The sequence below is a fragment of the Numenius arquata genome, chromosome 17, assembly GCF_964106895.1.
Source record: "Numenius arquata chromosome 17, bNumArq3.hap1.1, whole genome shotgun sequence".
NCBI classification, from domain to species: Eukaryota; Metazoa; Chordata; class Aves; order Charadriiformes; family Scolopacidae; genus Numenius; species Numenius arquata.
In genome coordinates this window covers 472,629-499,512 of record NC_133592.1, presented here as the reverse complement: position 1 = coordinate 499,512, position 26,884 = coordinate 472,629, and the positions used below count along the sequence as shown (strand labels likewise).

At 44.3% G+C, this 26,884-nt stretch overlaps 1 protein-coding gene across 1 annotated transcript in view; it reads left to right on the top strand.

Annotated features, from left to right (window-relative positions):
* Positions 1–20,724, top strand: part of CACNG4 (calcium voltage-gated channel auxiliary subunit gamma 4) — a 39,851-nt gene extending 19,127 nt beyond the window's left edge. Inside the window, exons 2-4 of the mRNA XM_074160163.1 lie at positions 13,656–13,739; positions 19,216–19,356; positions 20,186–20,724. Of these exons, the coding sequence (XP_074016264.1) occupies positions 13,656–13,739; positions 19,216–19,356; positions 20,186–20,724 (764 nt within the window). The remainder of the gene's footprint in view (positions 1–13,655; positions 13,740–19,215; positions 19,357–20,185) is intronic.
* Positions 20,725–26,884: the final 6,160 nt, after the last annotated feature.

The following is a 26,884-nucleotide window of genomic DNA, read 5'->3' as shown; positions in this document are numbered from 1 at the left end:
TGACCTATAAATCCCCGAATTATTTCTAAGCCATCGTGCCTCCACCCTAGAGAGGAGAACCAGAGACTCCGAGCAGTTAAAGGATTTGTTCTCAAGTCCCACTGCACACGCTGCCATTTCTGCTCAGCACAAAGTAAGGCTTTTCTACCAAAATTTATACGCAGTGAAAACAGTGCTTCCCTAGCTCCAAGGCAGGTTTTCAGATGGAAAATAAATTAACAGAAACTCTATTTTTCCCCCCCAAATACACAAATATATACATACACACACAGAGTCTCTTTGCAAACAACTGAGATTTTTCATAGGCTGAGGGAGTAGGAAGAAGAGACGTATTTCTTTCTCCTTGGCAAAAATATATTGGCAGCGTATCACTGAGTTGTAAAGATTGAGTAAGTACCAGAGCGTGGCCCCGTTAAGAGAAGTGGGTTTTGGAAAGCTGCCCTTCGGCTGTCTGCACCCGTCTGCCAGGACCATCGCAGGGATGCTGCCCCAGGGGGGCTCAGCGTGTGGGACCCCAAACAGACCGTACAGGCTCCTGTGGAGGAAGAGGAGTTTGCAATACCTGGAAATGAGGAGCTGCTGGCTCTGCATCATGCCGGATGAAGTGTCTGAAGGGGAGAGGAGCTGTAAATCACCCCCTGTGCATGGCAGCGTTCCCGGGCGGTCGGAGCTGCTGCCTGAGCTGCATACCTCTCGGGAGGTGTCACCAAGGTAGTGACAAACTGGTCCTCTCCTGCTTTCAAAACTCAGCAGGAACTATGGTCCTCAAGATGCTGTTACACAAGGGCAGGGAGAGAGAGGAAGGACTGAGGAGGGAGAGCTGAGAGAGAGTCAATGGCACAACAGCTGGGCACGGGGGCACCTGCCTTTTGTCCCGTCTTCCCAGCAAAAGAAAAATTCTTGGCTTTCTCCTCCCAGCTGTGAACCTTCCCAGACACTTCCATGCCATCCTAGGACAGCAAAAAGCAATAACCATTTCTGGTTATAATGGAAGATGTGCCTGGTGCTGATTAGGGCTGGGACTCTCAGATACATTAATTAAATCCAAGTCTGAGATCCCAGATTGGCTTGCCCAAAGCTACCACCACCATTATCCTTCCCCAGTGCAGGTAGAGACATTGCACAGTAAAATGCAATTCTGAAATACTGAAAGTAAACTCTGAAATCTCAACAATAAAATATTTATGCATCTGTGCTTTAGTGCATTGTAATTTTGCATGATATGCTTTGCTTTTCAAGACTGACTAGATTGAGGCACTTCTGATTCATTAAACACATTTTCCCAAATGCTGTTTCTACAAATATTGTTGGGCCATTGTGCTTAGTTGTATTTATTAGCTGGTGTAACAAGGAAGTTACATCTTCCATAAACCTGAGAGGAACCCGCTTAAATGTGTTGCTCTGAATCTCAGCAGAGAAGAAAACAGTTCTAATGAATAATTAAAGCTTAAAGAGGTCATGCTGCTTTTGCAGTCTCATTTTTATTTGTCACTGCACAGTTTGCATTAGGAAATAGAAAGTTTCAGGTGCAGGAGCCAAATGTGTTCATTTAAACAGATCTATTTGGTAGCCCTCTCCATTTTTATGTATTAGGTCATTTGTTAACTGCAATAATTTAAATCAGTCCTGGGAATTATAAGTTTCAGGCTCTTCATTTTCATCAGGCAGTGGCTTTGTGCATCCCCTCACCTTCTGTCAGCAGTAGGAGGTCCGGCTCTCGGGCCGAGCAGAGCACACACCGCGCCGGGCAGGGCTGTGGATGCAGGCAGACCTGCTCAGGGAGGACCCGAGTCACCATCTGGTCCCCATCTCCACAGGTGCCACCAATCTGCCAAGCTCCTGCTCTCCTCCTAGGCCCTCTCCTCGTCTCCGGCCACCCACTGCCCACCCTTCCCGTCTCCGTCTCCGTCTCCGTCTCCGTCTCCGTCTCCGTCTCCGTCTCCGTCTCCGTCTCCTCCTCTCTCTCTCCCTCCCTCCCTCCCTCCCACTTTCTTCCAAGCTTCCTTTCCTCCTCCTCTGTGATCCACCTCCTCTTCCTCCCGGCTCTGCCCCAAAGCACTCCTTTTCCTCCTCCCTTTTTTATGCTGCTCTTGCCTTCCTCCCCCAGGCCCTTATTCCCCCACAGCTGTTCATCATTTTCCTCCCCTTCCCAAAGACCAGCCTGCCCCATCTCCTGCAGGAGGCTGCTCACAGCCAAGGACATACCCGGGGGACACACACCCTCCGCCAGCAAATGCCTGAGACCCCTGAGCCCACACCTACCCTCCATGAGGGTGGGTTATGGGTTTCACATACTGCTGGGAATCAGGACTAACCAAATCGGTAATAACTCTAATTCAAGCTGAAGTCCTTCATATTTCCTTTTTCTTTTCTTCCAGGATACATTACTGTTGCAAAATATTTTTGTTCCTTTTATTTTTTCACACTGGAACCTCATCTTTCTAAGCAGCGGCTCTGTTATTTGTTCCCAGGGTATGAGTTCTCAAGCCCTGAGTGTTCAACTAGACAACACGGTCTCTTGGATGCACCACACTGATCTCCCCGAGTGGAGTGTCCTTTCCACTAATACATCATGCAGATGATTTTTTAAACCTTTGCCTTGCATTTCCCAAATCCAGCCATCAGCAGGGTTTGGCAGTTATACCCCTTTCTCCTAACCTTTAGATTCCCCGTTGTCATCTGCCTTGTTTCAGTCCTGCATCACTGATTGTGCATGATCAATCTCTAGAGGTTTAGCTTCTATGTATAACTCAACAAGCTGGCATAGAAAGGAGGAAGCCATGCTCCAAAATGAATGCAGATCCAACTCAAGGTCACTGTATTATGAAGACAGACATATTGCAAGCATTCCCTTCAATTAAGACGATTTATGAAGTGAAATTTCTCTATTGTTTCTTCAATATCCAACTATTTTTCTAAATGCCGTCATCTTATGATGAATCACCATGGGTTGAAGAGACATGGAAACATTACAAGATTCCAAGAGTGTTCAAATATCCTGCATATTCCTAATCAGTTAACTAGTGACCTCCTATATCACTGCTTTCCAACGTAACCCTCACTGTTTTTTCGTGAAAAAAAAACTTTGTGGTGCGCAAATGAGCCAAAAGAAGGTTTGTAAAGAAAGAGTTCAGTTCTAGATGTCAGGTTACAGACATTCCCTGCTATTAAAGCAGACAATAATTCATTTTATGCAGAAAGGTAATTATGTGATGCCTTGTAAGCTTCTGCTACACCAGGAGATCTCAAAAGGGGTATCAATAATATGAACCATTTTTCTACTGACTAGCTCTGGAGAGTTTTTCTATTACAGAAGCATCCTGTGCATGCTACCCCAAACATCCCCAAGGATTACCTGGGGCCTCATTCTGAAGAGTCGTTTCTTAAATTTTAGACTGCTGTATGGCAACTGCAAATCTTGCCTGATCTTGCCTCAGTTCTGAACTGAGGCTGTTCTGGGAACCTGAAAGAAATGGTGATTTAAGAGGGTCTGAAAGTAGAAATTAAGAATGAGAAGGCAATAGTTCAAGGCTGCAAGTGTATGAAAGTTGAAGTGGCAGAAGATATAGGGGATGAAGCATCACACATTGTACTGTGTATGTTTCATCTAGTTCAAGAGCAGTGTTCATTCCCCAGACATGACCATGACTATGTCTCAAATTACAAACTCAGTAGGGACTTTGAAGAAACATGAATGTCCATTTCCTTAAATTTCCTCCCCCAGGTCGTGACAAGCCATGATATAGGCTTTATAGACGTGCTGTGATCGTAAGAGGTGAAACCATCAAGCCTTGGTTGATCACCATGTTAATGAGGGAGAACTGATGACTTACTGAAGTAAGGGAAACCAGATGGATAAAAACCAAACTATCCCTCAAGGGAAACTTGATTCCAGTTGTGCCAACACAGGAAAAAGCACAGTTTGACACTGCGAAAATAAACACGATTTGTCATTTTGCAGCATATGAACGCTTCATCAGACAAAAAGACTATCTGTTCTCAAAACTGCATCCAGTAAAATTTGGCATTTCGGCCCTCTCATAATGATTGATGGACTGGCAGCAATCTGCCTGAATGAGCAGTCTTTGTACCAGTGAATGTATGTCAGGGTCAGGAATACTGGAGGGGAGGGGGAAAGTGGATTTTAGTCCAAACCAAGACATGTCTGAATCCTAGCTAGCATACAGACCACCACAGCTTATTTCCCACTGCTCTCTGAGGTGTTGCCTGTAACCGCCACCATGTAGTTACAGTTGTGAATAACAAGTTAGTCTCTGACATAATTGGCCAAAAGCACTGTTGGTTACCAAGTACCTCTTGAATTAAGGCATTTTGGATTGAATGCAAGTGAGGGCTGAGAACTCGTTGGAGAATGACTTTCAGTTCAAAGCTGCGATGGGTGAAGATGCTCACCTAAGAAGCCAACAGCAACTCCTCAAGTGTTAGGCCAATTGTAGCTAAGGTAGAAAAGCTAACTACAAAACTCTAATGGAATTTTCTATCCCAGCTGCAGATTCATTTTAAAAGGGAGAGAACAATTTTATCAGCCACCCGGAAACATCTTTGGCAAAGCAGCAGCAGAGCGAAGTATAGAAATGAGTGGTGAGACAAACTTCTGGGCTGCTGGGATAAAGGACTGCGGCATGAGATGCAGGACAAGATGAGGTGTGAAGGCGAAACACAGCAAGTATGGGCCGTGGTGGCAGATAGAAAAGCAGACACGGAAAAGTGAGTTAACAACCCCGTGACAACAAGAAACGTTGACAGTCTGTTGGGACTGAGCCAGGCATGGGAGCACTCGCCGTGGCAGGGCTAACTTAGCTCTGACTCAAAAAAGTTCCTCAAGCAGCATCACCAGCATCACCCCAAAAAAATCATGTTGTACCCAGGTTGAGGAATTGCCCTTCTTTCCCCATGCAGATGATTTACAAATGGCAAATAAACTGCTGAATAATCTCCATCATGACTTCTGTGTCCAAAATGCTGGTTTATGAGAGGACCATTCGAAGAAAATGGAAATTAAGTAGCTCAAAACAACATGTAACATACAATCAACTCTTACCTACTTTGCTGCTGCCCTACATTTCCCTGATAGTATTGGTATTCACTGTTGAAGCACAAGGACACTTAGTACTTTTGGCAGCAGTTTTGTAATGACTGAAGAGAATTCAAAGGACAGCAGCCAGATACTGTGATGTGTTTTATTAGCTCCCAGATGTGCAGGTGAGGTGAATCTTCGGGAAATGAGTTTCGCTGCCACGGATTTTCTAACATCACTCAGGGTCTCAAATAAAATCTTACAATGGAACAAAGGGCTGTCATAGAATTTTAAAGTCGTCTTTGGCAAAGCATCTTTTCTGCATCTGTTCATTTCTTGCACAAGTGCACAACATCTTTGATGATATTTGCCCAGCTGAAAACAGAAGGTTGGCTGCTGAGGCTGTATATACCCACGTGAATTAAAACTGAGTGAGCCTCTGTAGGCACTCCCCTGGATGCCCTCTGGTGTAGGTAGTCCAGAATCTGGAGATGCTTTACCAGGCTGTACAAAATAGGGTTCAGGTGTTACATTGTGGATTGCAGCACGCCAAAATAATATTGCTCAAAGAGTAACATTTTTCAAGCCAGGACTAGAAGTCACCACTCAACAGCAGACTTCTTCACCACCTGAGCAAGATAAGTCTTCTGTGTGGCCAGCTTCTTCGGGCAGTAGTGAGCATCCACTCCAAGTCTGGAGGAGACCAGCTAAGGCACCACATCTGGGCCTTGGGAAGCCCAAGAGTGTTAGAAGAGGAAGGGTGGTCATGACATGAAGGTCAAACTGTGCAGGCGGGAGCCTCACGGGTCTCTATTTATGGCTGTGAAATTGGCACTCAGGTCAGTGGAGATGGCGCTTCAGAAATGTGGAGCATGAGGTCCACTGCAGCTTGAGACCACTGTAGAAAAAAACCAATGAAAGGAACAGAGCAACGCAACCTTCATTCTGCGGGGATGTGGCGAAAGGAGAAGCTGTGAGCTGCCTCAGCTTCCAACAGAGAGGGCTTTAGATGAACTTTGTAGAGGAGCGCCAAGGAGAGGCTGCAGACGGCAAAAGGCAACCGGATCAGACAGTGCCACAGTGCAGATGAGTCGGTGAAAGCAGATTATAATATGCTAAATTCTTGAGAGTGGTGGTATAAGACAGTCTCTTCTCACATAGAAAGTGTGTGATAAATACAGGGGGGAACATTAACTACTACACTAAGGTAAGAGAAGAGGTGGAGTGAGGTTAATGTTGGGACTGAGCATGTGAAATGACAAGATAAACTGAGACCTGTCCCTAGAGAAAACGTGCTTTTGCCAGAGTTGAGGGGAATGGCAAGCGCTAAGAATAAAGGCTGGGGTGAGAGCAAGCGCGGTCACCTGCCAACATCAGCTCATTCCCAAGCGTGTGGGCAGAAGCAGCTGCATCTCCTCCAATGCCGCCACCGGGGAGGTCCGAGCCCTCACAAGGTGTTAAACACACTGGGAAAGGTGTTCTGCTTTTAAAATCATTTAAGAGGAACAAGATGGAACAGGCAGCAACAGCGACCAGTAGTTATTCACATGGCACAGAGGGGAGGGATGAAAAGCTCTGAGCAGCGGAGGGTCTGTAGGCAGTGGAGGGAGAAGACTGGAGAAGGGGGAAATTCATGTCACAGCAGAAGATAAGAAAATAAGAGACTTGAAGAGGAATTTTGCTTTGCCCACCAGACAATTGGAAATAAATCAAAAGAAGAACCCAAAGGGGTTTTTAGAGCTGACAGCTCCCAAGAAAGAAAGTGGGGCAAATTTCATACATTTGAACATTTTAAAATTATTTTCTTTTTGCCCAGGAAGTAGATGGGGAGCAAACAAAGGAGAAGGCCAGATTCTGATATTTCTGTACTGGATGAGACAGGTTTGAGTCCACTGCACTGAAATCAGAATCTGGCCCCTAAGTGGGCGGTTCAGCTCCCCTCAGTGAAAAACAAGTGAATTCTGAGTTATGGAATGAAAGAGAAGTAAAGGACCAGCTGGAGAGGGCATTGGGCCATCCTGTCTAGATCGTGATTTTGCCAAGAAAGGTTGGACCAGATGATCCTTGAGGTCCCTTCCAGCCTGGTATTCAATGATTCCATGATTCTATGATTTTTAGGAGGAAAAATAGAAGATTATTGTTTCACTGTCTCAACACCTGTAGAGAAACGTGGTAAGAATTCAGGGTAACTTCCTGAGTTTTAAAGACTCCGCTGAGCTGAATTTGCTTTAGCCTGACCATGACAAGCACAGACAGCTCGTGCTGGTCAGCTGGTTCATGGTACTGTGCAAGCCCACATGTATGGGAGTGGACTTCTAATCTTTTTAGATCCTAGGCATTTCCTGAAAACAAGACCTACCCTGGCAAAAGTATGACAGTAACCCCAGGTACTTGCAGTGCTCTTCATCAAATTCACCTTCAGGATGAAACAAAAATACAAACTGTCATGTGGACAAATATTTCCCAGACTGGCAGGACTCAGGGGGTGTCAGACAGTATCTGTCTCAAAAAAACCTATGTTTTGAAGTTTCCAGATTTGCGAGGCTGTCACAACAGCCAAACTTTTCTCAAAGGCAGACACCCAATAAATGTGTATTTAACCTCCCGAGGCTTCTTTCCCTGCTGACTCCATCCTCCGTGGCGCTGAAGGCGGTGTTACAGCAGCAATGTGGGGTAGCAAATTCACATGGGGTGTGTTTTGCACACGACCTGCATCAATACTTCATGATTTCTTTTATAATGACAGCATTAAACATCCTCTGGCAGAGGCTCACAGGATCTGTGCTCATTCAAGTAACTTAAGGACAGGCCTGTGAAATTCTCAGCAAACAGCAGGAGACAAATAATCAACTCGGGACAATTTAACATAGAAAGTGCCAAGTTACAGAAAAATATCTAATGCTGTTCCTTGTGGCCTGAGTGGAGAGCTCAGGACCATAATAGTCCCTGTTTGAGCATCAGCACGACAAAGCGTGTTTTGAAAGTAAAAGGAGGGGCACCACCCATTCCTCTTTCCAAGGGTTATTTTATGGTGAAAGGAATGAAGAGAAAAGAAACTTAACTCGGCAGCTGCATTCGCTGTTGTGTGTCAATCCAGTGAGACAGGGGAGTTGTACTGGTGGGTAATCAAATAAATGAACACAGGGCACAGATAGACTCCACACTGTAAATTTTGCAGAGAGGAACATTTTTTGGCTTGTCTGATCTTCTTTGCTCACTGTTGCTCAAATCACACTGCAAAAGATTTCAGAACTTGTCAGCAGTGAAATCTTCCTAAGGAAAAAAATATATAACTGTTTCTTTTCTCCCCTGGCAGAGTCCAGCACTGACGTACTCTCACTCACTATAAATAGAGGTTCTCCACTGTTGTCCAAGGGAAGTGCAAAGCCTTGCCATTAAGGAAACTCAGTCCCATACAGCATCCTCAGATGGACACTGTGTTCAGGCAACTTCTGTTACAACAGCCCCACTCTGCACGTCATGCTTTTCTTCTTGTCAGTGATGTTATCTGTCAGTCAGCCTTCTCTGTGCTGATATATTCAGAAAACTTGTCATTTAAAGATTCACTTATTCAAGTGTTGCAGTAAATCAGGCTAACGATTGGCTCTGGAACTGAAGCACAGCATTTAATCACAGAATAGATGCAACAAGCAGAACCACTGGGCCAAATTTCCCATGGCTCCTTACTAATTGCCTTATTTTTAATATACGGTCAGCTCCTTGCAGCTTGTACTCCCTATATCTGCAAGCAGTTGCTATCAAATGATCTCGAAAATAATTTCCTTCCATGTCGTGAAACCATCCCAGAAGACCCACATTACCAGAAGGAAATCAGCTGGTAAGTGGGATTTTAGGCTGGACAAGTATGGGGTGTATTTACCTGCCCACAGGTAATTGCTGTAGCCATGCGACCACTTCTGCATCTGACATTCATAGCACTCATTCCATCAGTATAACTCCCCTCAGGAGAAAACCCTGCGTATCTCTATTAATAGTGTGCACGTGTGTGCACTCTGTAGCTGCTCAAGAGCTACAAGAATGCGGCGTGTTGGCAGAGGAGAGTTTGATCCATGGAGGTTGCAAATGTCTGGTGAGACATGAGAAAGCAAGAAAAGCTTCTCAGTCTAGTCCCAAAACTGATGTTTTACTGCATAGTCTCACCAACAAGGGCGGTTGAGAGGGCTGGTAAATGAAATAGTTAATTGAGCAATAGCTCTGCGGAAGCTGTTGATGGAGAAGGAGGCAGCAGCTCAACCCATCTACCCTCGTGTGTCTCCCACTGCTATCAGATATCGCCTCCTGTAAGCTTGAGCTCAGAGCAAGGAGACGAAAATTGCTATTGACAGAAGTAGCCCTCAGACAAGGTCCTCTGCTGCAAAGCTGCTAGCATCTTGCATGGTGGAAACCTATTTTAAATGACAACGGAACACTAATGTTATGGAAAGATCTTGGTTTATCTAGTTTTCCATATTAGGGGGGAGCAGAAAACAAAAGTACAGCCTGTCTTGACAAATATTGACAGACATTTAAGTGCTCTATCTTCCAGTGCTGATTTGTGCAAACACTTCCAGGGCATCAGGGAATGTTGTCATTGATAAATACTAACCACAGGAAATGGCTGTTTCAAAGACATGGCAGAGGGTATGGCCAACAATATGATCATGTAACGCATGGCCACAAACAAAGTTAATAAGCATTTGCATCCTACAGCATTAACCATCGCTCTCAGTCATCAAAAAATAAAACCCCAGTGAACAATTCTGCAGTGGCACAGGCAGGGTTATTAAAGCATTATTTGAGAAAGAGCAAGGAGAAGGTAGTATGTCATCAGAATTTGGGATCACTACTTTGATTTACTGTTGAAAACTCTATGTACTTTGAGATCTCAAACCCCAAAACAAAGCTTAATCTTCACTTAGGAACTACAGTTCCCTCCCTTATCACATTATCTGAGTACATCACACTCTAATTATAGTTATCTGAACAACACTTAGTGAGATTGGGAAGTACTAACCTTGTCGGAGAAGCCCTTGAACACAGAGTAAAAACAAGTCAGAAACAAATTTTATTTTTTTAATGCCAGCTAAGTACACTGCAGCCAGTGGAAAAAAAGTGTTCTTGCACCATCAGCAACACTTCAGAAAATTTGCCTCTTCCTTATCATTAACCCAGATCCTGAAGTCCTGGCTCAAAATTCAGAACAAAGTTATTATTATGAGGAAAAAATGCATTATAATATTTGTATTTCTAAAAGCATCATTTAAAACATATCAGTAATCATTCAAAAAAAGGCGGAATACTTACAGCATCTCAGTGGGATATTATATCTTACTCTCAAGAGGTATCCAGAAGTGCTTCTCAATATTTTAGTATCTGTTAGGCAGTGATTGCAGTTTATTCCTCTCCTCTAGTGGGTACAGCAGTAGAGTTAAATGTTCCATCTTCCTCTCCAAAGGATATAAGGAACTGTATCCCCATAACTCAAGGAAAGAAGAAAATCTCTCTTCCACATCACATCCTGGTGTGGGAAATGGCCTGTGTGTGCCTTTACTGAGCGTGGACCAGGAACCACCTTTGTCTACACATTTCTTTGGGGCATCATCTGTGAAGCCTTTGAGAAGAGCTTTAAGGAGTTCACACCTTGTGCAGATGCTGCAAAATGGTTGTTTCTGAATTTAATTGAGGCGTTTCCTTTTGTGCCACCTCTTCTATTCCAAGGCTTTTACTCTTTTGCATCGCAATGCACAGAGCCGAGTATTTCATCAAATCTCAGTTTTGCTTTGTTTTTATTTTTTTGTGTGTTAGTACAAGTCAGACGCTGCTGTTGTGCTTTTAAACCTGACCACTGCTTCAATAGCTTCCACCCAGCTAGTTTTAATTTTTCCCCAATCTGAGTTTCAAAGTCCATCATTATGGAAAAAAAGGTATTGTTACATTTCCTGGCAAGACTTTGTTTCTGATACTTTGTGGATTAAAAGAGCCCTCAATACCCTGTAGATCACTGGAGTTCTTGATAGCAACTTCAAGCCTCACTGAGAGTTTAATGAGCTGCTGCTGAGTTAGATGACACCTGTTAAGTTTATGGAAAAAATTTATCCAGTCTGCTGCTGTTATTAGTTATCCAATACTGTAGACACCAGAGAGGGCCCAGATCTGTGATCTGAACTACAGCAAAAATATTAGGAAGAATATTTTGATTCCCAGGCTTTGATACAGGTCCAAATTTCAGAGTCAGTTGCTATGTCTATAAAATTTGGACAGAATGACCAATCCCAGTATTCTTAAAAAGTGGAAGTAGAAAGGAACTCTCAAGCTTGGCTAGAATTTTCTGTTCGGGGCTAATTATCCTCTTTTTTCATCTCTGTTAGACTTGCTAATACTCTTTCATGTGAAAGGCTCCAGATACAAGCAGCAGCAAATTGAGGTCTCCAACCATGAAAGAGGAAAAGCCCAGATGCTGCTAATAGCAGCCTATCCTGCCCTGCTGCTGCGCTTCAGGCCTGCGGTAGAAGGGATGGCTTCCTGGCTTCCCTCTAAGAGAAAGTTCTGCTGAGGGACCCATTTCATTCAGAAGTTTAATAACATAAGGCTGTTTTACAGAGGCCAAAACCCTCCATCAATCCATCAGTGCTGCAAACACAGGAGGCTTGGAGAGCAGTTCAGTCTCGCAGAATTCTTGTCTCTTAACTGAGTTTCTGGAAGTGGAACATTTATTTGCCCATGTCCACACTCTGTGAACGTGCAAATTCACAAGGCAGCTCTCTCCTTCATGCATCTGCCTGTTTGCACAGAAGTTGTGGGAGCTCAGCTACCTGTAACACTTCTGCTTTTGTGTCAGCTCTGGATAAATTCAACCAACTTACCTTAAAAGTTATTGGAGAAGTACATACAGACTGAGAGACGGCCCCACCTATATTCTCACAAGAACAGACTTATTGAAATGCTTATTTCCATAGGAAATTAGGGTGAGAAGATTATTTAGATTTTTTTCTTTAATGAATAGGAGAGGATAAAAGCCAGTCTCTGAATGTATTTCTTCTAAATTGGCACACTATAATGAAGAGACTCAAAGAAATGACCATCCAGTCTCAGAGGCCCTGTTAAGCTGGGAGTGATTTAGTTTCATTGCATGAACTGCCATAAGAATAAGCACTGGGATCTTTAAAAATCTGAATTTTGGATTGCCTTGCTGGAGAGCCGTCAGGAGCAGCAAACCAGCCGATGGCACGCAGAGGCAGGCATGGGCGAACACGCTTCGCAGGAGCAGTCCCAGCTGAAGTGCTCTCCTCCGCCTGGCAGACGGGGCAGGTGTGTCACCTCCAGAAGTGACGTGAGCCACTTCTTGTTCACAGCCTTTGAAGTGCTGTGCACAGACAGCCTGAGCCATTACCACATTTGGAGTAGATCCATCATTTACTGGAAGAATTAAACGCACTCTAGTAGCAAACCTGCAGTTGACACTCACAGGGTGCAATTGAAATCCTCCAGATTAGTAATTCTTTTGAGGTCTTTGTAATCATTGGTAATAGGTAGTGAAATAAATCCACATTTATATCCTACAGACTGCAGCTGTGCTTCTGTTAAAGTAGTATTAAGTGATGGTTTTTAAATCCTTCTGCCAGCTCAAGCTGTAAGCACCGACACTCCTGTGCAGAGGATAACTCATCCTGCCTGATGTATGTTCCTGAGCAGTAAAGCGCTGGGTAATGAATAATGAAAGCACCAAGGCAGAGTCGCACTCGGGGCTTGGCTCCTGCAGTAGCTCCATGGGGAGAGGTCCCCGCGCAGCAGCAGCCCCAGCTGCAGCTGGGACTGGATGTGGCTGTGGATAACCAGGGTAGAAAATAATGCAAAATACTAATGTAAAGCTTTCCCCAGCTGGACAAAGTGCTCAACCTCATCTTGTTCAGTCGAGCGAGGGGTTCATCTGGCCAACGCTGGCGTTGTTCCTTCAGGTATCAGGAGTGCATGCTCACGCCCTGACTTACTGCACAGGCTCCCAGTTAACTAGACAAATATGCCATTAAAAGCTGAACCAACCTTGAGGGGGACATATGGGTTTAAATTGCAGCAGGAAGAGATTTATGGACTTGTTTTCCAAGCCTAGAGAGTAATTGAAGAGACTTCAGAGAGCTCAGCTCTGATAAGGGAAGCCAGCACTTCACTGGGGACGAGACAGGAGGGGTGACGGGTGCTAGATTGACACTCGGCTTTGCTGTGGAGCCCCAGCCATGGAGCAGGGACCCAGAGTGACAGTCATTCTAGGAACAAAAAGAAGCTTTGCAAACTTGGTATGCTTGTAAGATAAGCACTGCGCTGATAAAGTAAAGCACAGAGAGATTAAAAAACTCAAGAGAATGATATTAGTGGCAGACTGCAGAAAAGAGCATCCTGGCTCTCCCTTCCTTCAGCTAGTCTTCTGCTTCTGCCTAATCTGCCCAAAATTTGTGACCTCAGAGATGTTTTCTTGGTGGCATTAAAAAAATCAGTGACCAACTCTACAGGAGAATAATTTACTTAAACAGCCTGGGAGGAAAGGGAAATAAAGCAGAGCTGGCAGAAGTGCATTTACCTGGTTCTATTCCTTATGTTTTATGCTTGCTTTGTTTTCATTTAGGTATCTACAAAGGACATTGCTTCCGAATCAACCACTTCCCTGAAGACAATGACTATGACCATGACAGCTCAGAGTACCTTCTCCGTAAGTGAAAAGTAATACCTAGTACACACGATTAATAGACATGGCCAGAGAGACTTCCTGGGTTTCTCTTCTGTAGAGTCCAATCCAAGTCTTACTTATTGCAAGAGACTGTCCCAAACCTGGTGGCACACAGCAGTAGTGACATATGTCCAGTTCATGCTGCAGCTGACACAACCATGACACTCAGGGTACCCCCATATCAAGGGTTTTCTTCACCCAGGGGAACATACACAACTGTGGTGCCCATTCTCTAAACATTATATGGAAATTTTTCAAATGAAAACTACAGCGATCATTCCCACATTGGCGAGGGTATCTTACAGAGGGAGTATTTAATCGATTAGTGTGTATCAAAACAGGTTTGAGGAGTGGGTTCCAGCCCATTAGGAACCTTTTCCTAATCCTTAAATCCAACCCCTATGCAAGCCTCATTCTTTGCTGCTGCTGAGCCACCTTCCCCTGCAGTGAAAATACTGCATTGTAGGAAGGAAGCTGAAATTTCTGCAGCTAATGGCAAAATCTTGGCATGAACTCGGGCTGTGGTTCCCTGCATGGACAGACAGCCATTGCTGCTCCGTGCAATCCCCCACAAAAGTAATTTCATCCACCAACCTGGCGCTTAAAATAAGGGCAATTGTTTCATCTCCTCTGGACGACCATTCCCTCAGCTGAAGGACTTGGAACCTGAGTGTGAAACTTCATGAATCCCGCAAAGCTGGAGTTAGATTTCCCCTTCCCCAGAGGACGCCTTGCCTAGTTGTTCCTTTAGAACAAAAGAGCTGACCAGTCAAGCTGAAAGCAATGACCTTTACCAGAGAAAGGACCTGCAGTTCACAAGGTGTTGGGAAAGCTTCAGGGAGCAATGAATGACGCTGCTGCCTGATATACCCGGCAAGGCAAAACACTCCTCAATTATACTGCTATTAATTACCTGAAACACCACTTAGAGAACCACTCTGCCCTTCTGCTATGGGAAACAACTTCTGGTTGCTAAGACAAGAATTAAAAATAAAAATCTCCGAAAAGTACACTTTACCAGAAAACCTAGACTTTTTTTCATCTTTACTCTTGTCAATTTAGATCAGTCATAGTGCTTGGGTGACATGATTTCAGTGCTCAGGCGAAGGCAGACTAGCACCGTGAGCACGGCTGTATTTATCTTTCATACAAAGCTTTGGAACTAATGTTAAATGGATGCAAAGTCAGCATTAGGAAAGAAACACCATTAGTAAGAGGACTGTAAAGGAAAGAAGAATTAAGTAGCATCTTGATGAAAACGTATTATGCCTTCATTATTTGGAGAAAAGATAGAACTGGAAAAAACAATCTACAGCTCCTCAGTGAGACATGAAATTGGTAAATTGTTTGTAAGTGTATTTGTGATGGGTGTTCCTAAAAGCTGTTTTCCAAAGTGACTAAGTACAGACCTTAAAAACAAGTTAGTCCAACCCTTTATGTCTTCTGCAAAATCAGGCAGCCGCTGCTCCCCCCGCAGAGGAGATCTTGTCCTCACGTACTCTGCACAAGAACAGGACTCTGCTTTAACTTTTACAAGAAAAACTGCAGTTCCACTTAAAATGTGTATGGTTGATTTAGAGATTACTGAAAGGTTAAGTATCTAAATCCAGAAGAGATGAGCTCATACGTATATGTAATGGGGACCAAATCATTGTCTAACCAGACACGGACAAGAGGATCTTTGCGTCCTGTTTCAAAGGAGACGTGAGAGCTTCCATCCCGTTTTTGCCCTCTGTGCAACACCTTTGGAATCCACTGTCTCCGTATCACACACCGTGCTCTGTAGCCATTTCTTGGCACAAGTCTCCTGGAGGGCCACGTTGGGGGTAACCCTTATTTCTCCAGTCTGGCTTAGATGAAGACATCAACGCTGCGTGCACCTTGTGCTCCTGACAGAGCGCATGAGAGGTCTCAGCCTGCTCCACAGTGACCAATCTAATATAGAATCATAGAATCCCAGACTGGTTTGGGTTGGAAGGGACCTTGAAGCCCACACAGTGCCACCCCCTGCCCTGGGCAGGGACACCTCCCACCACACCAGGTTGCTCGAAGCCCCCTCCAACCTGGCTTTGAACCCCTCCAGGGATGGGGCAGCCACAGCTTCTCTGGGCAGCCTGAGACAGGGTCTCACCACACTCACAGTAAAGAATTCCTTCCAAATATCTAATCTAAATCTCCCCTCTTTCAGTTTAAAACTATTACCCTCCCTGATCAAGAGTCTCTCCCCAGCTTTCCTGTAGGCCCCCTTTATAGGCTTCAGATAAATATAAACACTATGGTGTTAGAAGAATTGTGCCCTGGTTCAAAACCCTGTTGAAATCAGTGAAAAAATGGCTGATTTTGGGAGACTTTAGTCCGAGCTGTGGGTAGGAGCAGGAGTTTGGATTTTGCCCTTCAGCATTCAGGCTGCTCCCTGCGAAGCCAAGTGAACAACAGCCACGATGACAACTGACACGTGCAAAGGAGCTCAAACAAGACCCCTTCTATTCAACCTTCCCTGTGACAACACACACCAATCTGTTTGTCTAAAAATAAAAAAAAGATCCCCTTCACATATCTGTGCAGAGCTCTAGCAACTGGCAGGGGCATCGCTGCCCATGCGGTCCCCAGGGTGGCTGCGTGCATCACCCAACCACACACGTGTGCTCCAGCTTCCCTCCTCTCCCGCATTTCTGCAGGCACTCGGAAACCAAGCTGCTCCCACCCAGCACTGCAGGAGCACATGCACCTATCCCTTTGCAGAACAGGGGGTTTCAACCGTCCTCATCCTCACAGTGTGCATGAGGATGCCGGAACTCTGCAGCCATGAGGAGGGGGACTGGGGACCCTGTTCAGGGCATGTCTACACTTTCACACACTTCTTCCCTGCGCGCTATAGCATCCCTGCTGTATACCCATTCCCTGCACACTATAGCATCCCTGCTGTATACCCATTCCCTGCACACTATAGCATCCCTGCTGTATATCCATTCCCTACGTGCTATAGCATCCCCACTATATGTCCATTCCCTATACACTACAGCACCCATGCATGGCATCCCCATTTTAAAGCCGGTTGCTTGGCTCCTGCCTTTGGGAGGAGAATAAAAGCGCTTCACGGAAGGAGGTGTCACAAGGCATAGCGGTGCAGAGCAGCCGATGCAAACAGACAGGATGGTAAACAAGAAAAAAAAAAAAAAGCAAGGGAGAAAGCAAAAACCACAATGCCTTAATGTTTTTTGATGTGCTGTCATTTTATTACCAGTATTGAGAGATATGTGTAAAATCTGCATGCTACCTATGAGCTTCCCTTTAAATTTCAGAGTAAAAAGTACACATTGTAGGAAAAAATACACTGTAGAGTTTTACAGGAAGAGAACACTGTGTTGTTAGTTTCTCTTTACGTTAATTACCTAATATAGAAAAATTATCTCTGGAGATTATTGCTACAAGTAGAACAACCCACCCCCTATATTTGGTGTGTCTGGCAAGTTCCTTCTGACGATGTCACTGAACCATTTCAGGAAAGCTCTTTGATTTAATTGCGCTCAGTATAAACAGCATGATCATAAGAAATAGGAAACAGCAACCAGAAGGGGTGGGCTGCAGTAGATTTTAAGCCTGTGCTGCCTTTTGCCAGGACACTAACAGACAGACAGCGATTTGGGGTGCCTTCATCTCCCCCAGCACAGAGACTGACATTGAATCTTCTTCTAATAACTGGCCCCAAAAACTGACCCCAAAGTCAAAGCACTGTCACTTGGTACTGCACACGTGGGGACACAGCCAGGACAAGGGAACAGGCTCTCAGCACTCAACGGGCTTTGATTGGAGACCTTACACCCTCGTTACTTGGATTTGCCAATTATTGCAAGACACTGTCTGAATAGTAATGCACCCGACCGAATTGGGTTTGGAGCTGGTTAGAAAATGGCCCGTCTGTAAAGAACACGTGAAGCGACGTTGCCAGTTCTGGAAGGAGGCAGGCTTTTCTCACTGTTGCAGATCGATTCGGGCATAAGCTTCCCAGGCAGGGACTGTCTTTTTTGTTTTGTGTTTGCACCATCCTAACGAGGGCTGTGCCCGTCGCTGGGGCTCCTGGGGCTTTGTGGCACGCACAGAAGCGATGCTGTTATTAAATGCCCAGCCCTGTCCCTCTTGCAGTCAGTGGGAGCTTTGCCACCAGTTACCAGGGGAATCATTAGGAAGCAATTCACGGAACTGGGAACGCCATGGCTATCAAAAGTAAAATGAGAAAGCATCAGCTGTAACATCTGGCCATTTCTCCTCAGGAAAGAGGCGCCGCTTGCTGTGCGTGTCAGCCAGGGAGATGGCACCCGGGAGAGCTGCATCGCTCCCAGCACCACATCGGCAGAGCGGTCCAGATGGCAGCTTTATCCTCGCCGTGCACTCAGCCCCGGGGGTCCCCGTGTCCTCCTGGTGTGCTGCAGGGCTTCCACCCCTCCCTGACAGCAGTCTCTGGCCCCCACCCACCGTGGGCATCCCCACACCCCGACACCCACTCACCCTGCCGGGACTCCCCATGCACCTTTGCCTTTCCACAGGCCCCAGCTTTGGGACAATCCTGTTTTCCAAAGCAATATTCAGCATCTTATTTCCCCTTCTTCAAAAAAATCCCCTTTCTGTAACAATAGAACCCGCTCTGCCTTTCAGGAACGGCTGCCAGGTTTTGGCCCTTTGGTTTTTACAATCCAGACTTCTCTCTTGTGCCTGTTTATTTTTCCTCAGCCTTTTTGTTCCCTCCCTGCCACTTCCGTTTCAATTGCTGCTCAGTCGTATAGTGACCCGACTTTCAAAGCTGGCTTGTTTTAATTTTTTTTTTCAGGGATTTTTACAGCCCATCCTGGTGAAGGGACTGAAGCATACAGAATTTTAAATTACTCTACTTAGCTGTCAGGAGACTAAACACAAACATCTGAGACACACTTGTTAAAATTTCTTCCTTAGAAATCTGAAAGGTTTCAATGTCCTTAACATTCAACAAAACAAAAGGGGTTATTAGCTCTGCTGGCTGGTAACATGAACGCTGCAGACTTCAAGAGCTGTAATTTACTCAGCAAGGAACAGATCCTGCTCAAGCCATGCCCAAAGGTTGTAGGGTTCATAGCCAGCTCATGAATCTTTCACTGCCACTCCCTGCTTGATGCTGGGTCTTACTGTCACTTACCTCATGTTTGTCAGAACGTGGTGGTATCAGGTAATGGCAGTAACACTGGACTTCCTAGGAGAAAGCTCAGAAGGTTTAAGCTACTCAGTTGAGAGTGTCTGTGCCATGTTGGCCACCTACCCATGGCCTCAGCTCCCAAAAACATGCCCAGAAATGCAGAATCATGATAATTCCAGTAAAAGATGCTGGGGGGGGAGAGGAGTTGAGGCTTTATAATCTCCACACTTGCACCTGAGGAGGCATCTGAAATGATTCCTGCCTGTCTTGGTTTTCTACCTGTCTCCCCTCTAGGCATCGTCCGTGCCTCCAGTGTGTTCCCCATCCTAAGCACAATATTGCTGTTGCTGGGAGGACTCTGTGTCGGAGCAGGAAGGATTTACAACAGCAAAAACAACATTATTCTCAGCGCTGGTATTCTCTTTGTTGCAGCAGGTATGTTCCCCTCAAATTGAGTCCTCAAGAAGTGTTGCCTTTTTGAACTGAAAAAGACTGGAAAAGCTTGTTGGCAGTTTTCTCCCTGGACTCTTTTCCTGGATCGAGGACACTAGCAACATCACACTAGGCCAATTTCTTAAGATAAAAATATAGTTTTGAAGCTCTACAATAAATTTATTCTAGAAAAGCTTTCAGTTTTCCTGAAAAGGGAAGCTAAAGTCAGTAACAGGCAGGTTTTACACTATTTAAAATGTATTAAACATTAGGTGAATCGGGTGCCTCTTACATCCAGGGCCTTTTTATTTTTCTTTTATATGATGGCAGAAAAATTTCACCAATGATGGGTGAGCCCGTTTTTCACCCTAGAAACATCTGAGAGAGTCAGCCACATTGTTAATAGCTTTCCCTAAAGCTCGGATTAAGCATGCTGCATTCAGATGAAAATTCAGCAAGGTGGAAGAGAACTTATCTTGATCAAGGTGAACAGCCATAGCCCTGAGCTCAAAATGTATTTTTATTATTATTCTGAATGTTAGAATCCCACTAACAATATTAGCAAGCTCCCATAAGCTACCTCTTTCCCACCGTGACAATGAAGAGATGGGGACAACTCCTGCTGAACATTTTGGGATCCATGCGACCCAGATGTGGGTCTATTCTTTGTTTTTCAAGAATAAATGAAATCTTGAGATAAATGAAAGAGTAAATAGATGTAATAAAATTTCCTGGTCATAATCCTTCAACCATTCAGGTCCAGAAAAGTAACGGGGCTTGAGTTTTCTCTTCCCAGCCACATAATCACTGATTTATGTTTTTCTCTCTCTAGGACTAAGTAATATCATAGGGATCATTGTCTACATATCGAGTAATGCAGGTGACCCAAGTGACAAGCGAGATGAGGACAAAAAGAACCATTACAACTATGGTTGGTCTTTTTATTTTGGAGCCTTGTCTTTTATCGTGGCTGAAACCATAGGTGTTCTGGCTGTGAACATTTATATTGAGAAGAACAAAGAGCTGAGGTTTAAGACCAAGAGAGAATTCCTTAAGACTTCTTCCAGTTCTCCTTATGCCAGGATGCCAAGTTATAGGTACAGGAGGAGGAGGTCCAGATCCAGTTCTCGATCTACAGAGCCTTCTCCATCTAGAGACATTTCTCCAGTTGGCATGAAGATAGCAAGCACCATTCCCATGAACGAAATTTCCATGTACACCCTTTCCAGAGAACCTTTGAAGGTTACAACAGCTGCCAGCTACAACGCAGACCAAGAAGCCAGTTTTCTGCAGGTTCACAACTTCCTTCAGAAGGAATTTAAGGAAGGGCTCCATGTCAACATGGTCAACAGGAGAACAACGCCTGTTTGAAGTACCTTCCCTTCCTCACACTTTTTGAAGAAATATTGAAACAGAATGGATCTGTCATGAAAGAGAAGGAGTGATGACAAAATACCCTCTCACCTCTTTAATTGTGGCGTGTGTGGAGATCCTCTGGACCAACATAAAGATATTACATGCTCGTAGCTTTTTCTGAAGCTATCCGAAGTTTGTTTCTTTCAGTTCTTGGTGTCATGAGATGAAGGCGATTCATGTTCCTGCACTTTTGTAGTGTGTACAAAGCCTTGGAGAAACTGCAAAGGAGTTGCCACCGGTGTGTTTTAAAGGATTACAGAAAAAATTGTTGTACAACTTTTTTTTTTTTTCTAAAATTGAGATCCCTTAATACAAACTTGCAAATAGAATTTATAACCAAGCCCAAGGATGAATACGAACTACTCATCAAGTGAGCCACCTTCCTTTGACACAGTATAAGCTTTGCCTCTTTCAAAAGAAAAAAAAAGAAAAAAAGAAGAAAAAAAGAAAAAAAAAAGAAAATATTTTTGAAGGCAACACTTTCTAAAACTGACCTGTGCTGCTGAAACTGTAGCGCACCCATGGACTGAGCATTACAGACTCCCTGATGGGGTGGTAAGGGGGTCTCCCATTTCTGGGTGTAAGGCGTCCCTCCGGGCAATGCAGGTGGGGGGAGAAGAGGGTGGGTGCATCTCAAAACACCTGGAAAGGGAAGGATTAAAGTAGGTGAGACTTGAGCATATTTGCAAATATAATTTCTTGCCTAACATTTAGAAAACTTGAATTCTCATTTCGACTAGCCCTAGTGCCTGATCCGGCAAGGTGCTGAGTGCTGTCTGTCAGGAGCCCCTATAGACTACGTATAGCAAGAGCGAGCAGCAGAGCTGAACCGGGGTGGCCAAGCTACCGGTTCCCTGCGACTGCATTCCTGTTTTCCTTACTGCTTCACAAGTGCAACACTAACGCTACTGGAAACTAAGATATCCAAGCAACATGCGTAAGAAAATGAGAACTTAATACGTTCGGACTAGCAAAACTTCCTGCAGCAACGGGAACTGAGTGTTAACAGAACGGATGACAACTTTGTATTTTTTAAAATAGAACAAAAATAACCATGGTTTATGAGATATTTATTAAACTCTTTTTATTATGAATAAGTGCCGCATGGTGCAAGGTATAGTTCCTTTTAGATGGAAATGGTGGTTCGACCTAATTTAATTTATTTTGTAATGGTGAATCTACTTGCGTGCAGAGAGCCCACAGAAAACTCTATGCATCACCTAAGGGGGGAACTAATTTGTACCCTTTGCTTTTTCTGTATGTTTCTAAAAAAGTCTGAATTTTTTTTTTTCTTTTAAATTCCTGCTTTCATTTTTTACACTTCGGCTTGGAATCTCAAAGCTTGAGGGCTTGACTCAAAGGTAATTTAATTTAATAGCATTCATGTTGATTTTAGTGACTGCTCGACCAAGCCATATGAGAATGAGGTGCCCGATTCCCCCTGGATGAATTAGGTGTAGTGAGAGAGGAGCATCTAATGCCTGTAGATTGCTTTGGATATACCCGTTGTCTTTGCCCAGAAAATCTCTGCTACCAGAAGACTAGAGAAGCGCTGACAAGAGAAAAATCATTATTTGGAAATCTTGGGTCACTGATGGTGGGAGATTTCAGCCAAACTGTTAAAACCTCTTTAGTCTTAATTTATGCTGTGGTGGCCACAGCGTCAGTGGCTCAGTGGTGGTTTGGATGCGAGGCTTTCAGCTAGTGGAACCAAGTTCTCCAGGAAAACCCTGGAGGAGCTGCCTTAACATCCCAAAAAACAAGTTGAACCCCCTCTTCCCCCCCGCCCAAAAAAACCCTGGCTAAGCCTCTCTCCTTGCAAGAACCAAGACACAATTCTCATTTTTAAGCAAAAGTCTTCCCCTAATCGCTGTTAAGCTCTGCTTTGCCCTCAGCCTGGCAGAGCAGCATCATTATTTTGGCGGAGGTGGGTTGGAGCCTTCATCCCTGCTTATTAAGAGTTTCCATTCAGGTTAAAACTCTGCTGGGATCCTTTTTCAAACTTCTGAACTCTGAGAGCTAAAGTGGATGGAGTGATGGGAATGATTTTAAAGTAGAAAATGTTGTGCTACTTTCTGTATCAATACACTACGGAGAAAGATATTACACAAGCTTTTTAAAAGAATTCAAACAGAGGCAGACAAGAAAACTTTTTTACCTACTTTTCGGCTAGGACAACATAAAAGAGTTCTAAAATTATTAAAGTTCTTGATGAAAGGTTTTTTTTACAAGAATCTTTATGCTTTCAAACAATAAATTATTTCCTACTTTTTGAGACTTCGTAATATTAAAATCTTTGATTAGCTATGATAGAAGTAGAAGTTTGCAATGAAAAAAAAAACCTTCTGTCTCATTAGTGTGTCATACTAAGTGCTAATTAATTTACATCTAATTATAGTCGATGTATTTTTCAAGTGCAATTTCCCAGAACTATTTGTTTCCCACTGTGTTAATAAACTAATAGTTAGAAATAAGTCCTCATCCGTGTTTACTGTAATTAAGAATAAAACCATTCCCTTTAAAACCAGGAGTTAGATATAGGCTGTTTTTCTCGACTCATGTACATTGAACTGGAAGTTGACAGTGTGAGGTTTGCTTAGCGCGTTGGTTTTGTTCTTTTAATCGTCCTTCTCCAGTGAATGTGTTTAAAACCAACCGTCTGGTTCCAGCCAAAGTCCAAAGCTTTTCTAGAGCCCAGATCATACCTGCAGAAGCACGTGCAGTATTTTTACACCACATCAGCAAAAAAAGTCTTACCAAGCATTTCGAGATGTTCTTTTTACTCCAGAGCCTCCTCCCCCTGAGCAGGGCTGGTTTCAGCAGCTCTCTGAGCACGATGGCCTGCTTCAGTCCGAGCCAGAGCATCTGCCCCTTCTCCAGCAGGGACCTTGGAAGAGTAGAGCTGGATGGGGCAGTGTTCATGGGATGCTCACGGGATATGGGGTCTGGGCAGGGAACAAAGATAAAGGGAGATAAAAGGGACCAGAGCTTTCATCCTGTAGAAGAACGGGGGCTGCGATTGAAAACTCATGGTTTATGTCAAATGTCAGAGCAGTAATTCATTCAATTAAAGCAGAAAAAGTGTGGTTAAAATTTCAGTTTGAAAAAATCCTCCAAAAATCAGTCTTTTCCTGTGCAAAACTTTGATTCTGACAAAACTGAAAAATTTGCAGCATTCCTGCCCATGAACAGTGTCTTGCTCCATGGCTGAACTATCTGAACAGAATCAGCTTGTGCTCGGACTTCGAAACCACTCAGTAACAGTTAAAAAAAATAAAATCATCTGTTCTTCCATATCTCTCTGGTTTCCCTGGACAGCACTGAAAAAAAATTAGCCCCCATTTCTTAATAAGGCCTGCAGATATCATCATATCATTAACAATAATTGGTCTTTTGGTATTATCCTATAACATACTGTAAGAGCAGACCTGAAAAAAAAAAAAGGCTATTGAATCAGATTCGATTTTCTGAGAAACAAAGTTTCAGGTATATCATCAGCGCTCTCTCCCTAGTTTCTCATACACAATAGGAGTAAAATGAGAAACCACTTCATATGTCCGTACATCTAACAATAAACTATTTTTATATTTCCTTTCCTTTCTGTATGGATCACATATCCACAAGGGCTAATATATCATGTCCCTTGAGGTTACATTTCTGTCTGCAGTTTTAAAGTGTTATTTCCACTGTGCTTTAGTTCTATTGGTATAATCACAACCATGTATAATGTACTTAATCCTCGCTTTTTAAATAAACCATTTTAAATGTATTCATTTTTGTGTGGAGAAAGGTATATAGATTTTTAACTTCCAGATTCTCTGAGCTGAGATTTCTGTGTTTATTTTTACACATTTCTACCTCTTTTGTTTGCAGCTGGCGATGTTACTGGAAGTCGATATATCAGAGAAAAAAAAAATATTCTTGTGGAGCCACAGACCACAAAATCTCCAAGATAAGCTCCCTTCACAACATTTCCAGGCATTTGGGTAGGAAACTAAGAAAAACCTATTTTCCAGCTTGAACTTGGCCCATATGAGACACGCTCTGGTTTAGGTGCCCGGCTTGAGGCTGGTATGTTGGCCAGAGGCACTGCAAGTCACCATCAACGTAAATAAGCCAGTGTCTTCTGAAGTCCTAGCCCTGAGCCTGTGCTTTGCCTCCACCTTTTGAGGTTTCATGTGAATTCACTTCAGAGCATCCTCCTCTCCCTGCTCTTGTCAGTTTTGCCTGAAGAAAGCTCGACCCCCACATGCCAAAGCTCCATGAAAGCCTTGTTCTAATCACCACCATGAAATCCCAGCATACAAGTGGCACCGAACACGGGTCGGCAGCTCAGCAGCCTCTCGCCGCTTCCAGACATCCCAAACCATCCCTGGATCAGAGACAGTATTTCTTCTTCAAATACCTCCTTTAACTTTACCTTCCTGGTTCCTAATCCTCCAGATAGTCTTTAAAGATGAAGGCTGCCCACGTATCGCTGCCCGCCTGCCTCTCCCCGTACGAATGATCAATTGGCACGTCTGGAGGGAGGCAGGAGATTCATCTTTTCAAATGCCTCCGACACCCGGCAGCGAAGCTGTTTAAAGCTTGAGCCCAAAGCTGGTTCCCTTAAACTAAAGTAAATAAAGGCTCTTCCTGCATTGCCGAGCAATTCTGTGGGTAAATAGCTGCAGTCAGTGGCTGCCCTGCTGTGAACAGGGATCTATCAAGAAGTGATGTTGTTTGAGGGGGAAGCAAAGACAGTCTTTAAGGCTTCAGAATGTGGAAAAAGAGTCCAGTGAGGAGGATGTGGCATTTCCTTGGAATGAGAAAACTAACAAACTCGGGAGGTGCCAAAAATAAAAGGGAATGAGGAGTGCTCTGCACCTGTCTGTGAAACAGCTCGTCTTACAGCCCCCGCCTGGCTTCACCGGAGCCAGAGGGATCACTTACCCAAACGGCACCCGGAGGGTATTTTAGGAGACTGAAGCCGGGGCTGGGCCATGGGGGCAGCGGGGGGCAGCCAGCCCTGCCTGAGCTGGGGGGGCTGCACAGAGGCCAGGCTGTGTCTGGTGGTGTGGGGTCAAATCTCCTTTTTCATGCCCATGGGAGTCTATTAAAAAAAATATTAAAAAACAGCCAAAACACACACACATTTGGCTCTTGCCTTCCCAGAGTTAGGGAGCTTTTGGAGGGTGCTGTTGGCTGGTACCAGCTGTGCAGAGCCAACCAGGACCACAGTGGTCTCACCGCACGGGGGAGTGCAGGCTCAGGAGCTCAAATATTGCCAAGGAGCTCTTATTTGAAGAAATCTGCTGAAAAGGCATTTTAGCTGAGAGCAGACCAGGCACCATCTCCTATGCCCTGGGTTGTTCTCACCTGGGAAGAGTCTTCTGCCAAACATCGTTCTACAAGAAGGGAACTGCAGAATTTGTTTAATCTGGTTGTGGTAAATACTGAGGCTGGTCTGGAAGAAGTACAGAAAAGTGCAAGTGGTGGGGAGCAGAGCCAGGCCAACACCTCTGCTAGGGAAAAAAATAATGCAATAGTTGGTCTTGAGACATCTCCTTTAGCATTTTCTCCAGTAGAGAAACATAATTGTGTCTCTCACTCACTGCTGCTAAAGTGCAACTAATTACAACCCTCCCTGCTTCCCAACGGGTCCTCATTAATAGTCTGTTTATATTTCATGTGATATTGATTTTTAAATGTGAATACTTGCCAGCTCACACAGGGACACTGCAGAAACCGTTCCCAGAGGATTAGGTATCACAGTCTTCTGGATGTGCAGAAAATTTTGGGGGCTTCCTGTAGTCCTTTGCTCCTCCAGAAATCAGTTTTGCTTCTGCGTGTCAGATGCCGATCTGACCCACGGATCCCACCGCCTCTAGGCTGGGACAGAAGTTGTTTCCTGGGTGTTATTAGGAAACTCCAAACAAAACCAAACCCTGAGGAACTTATCCAGATCAGAGGACCTAAATGAGAATAAAAAGCATGATTCTTGCCAATACTGGAAGAGACACAAAGACCAACACCAACAGAAAAATTAATGAGTTTTCCCACCCCTGCAGTCCTTGTAAGTTGTAATTAGTCTAAAGCATGATTAGCACTTGCTTCCTCAGCAACCAGAACCTTG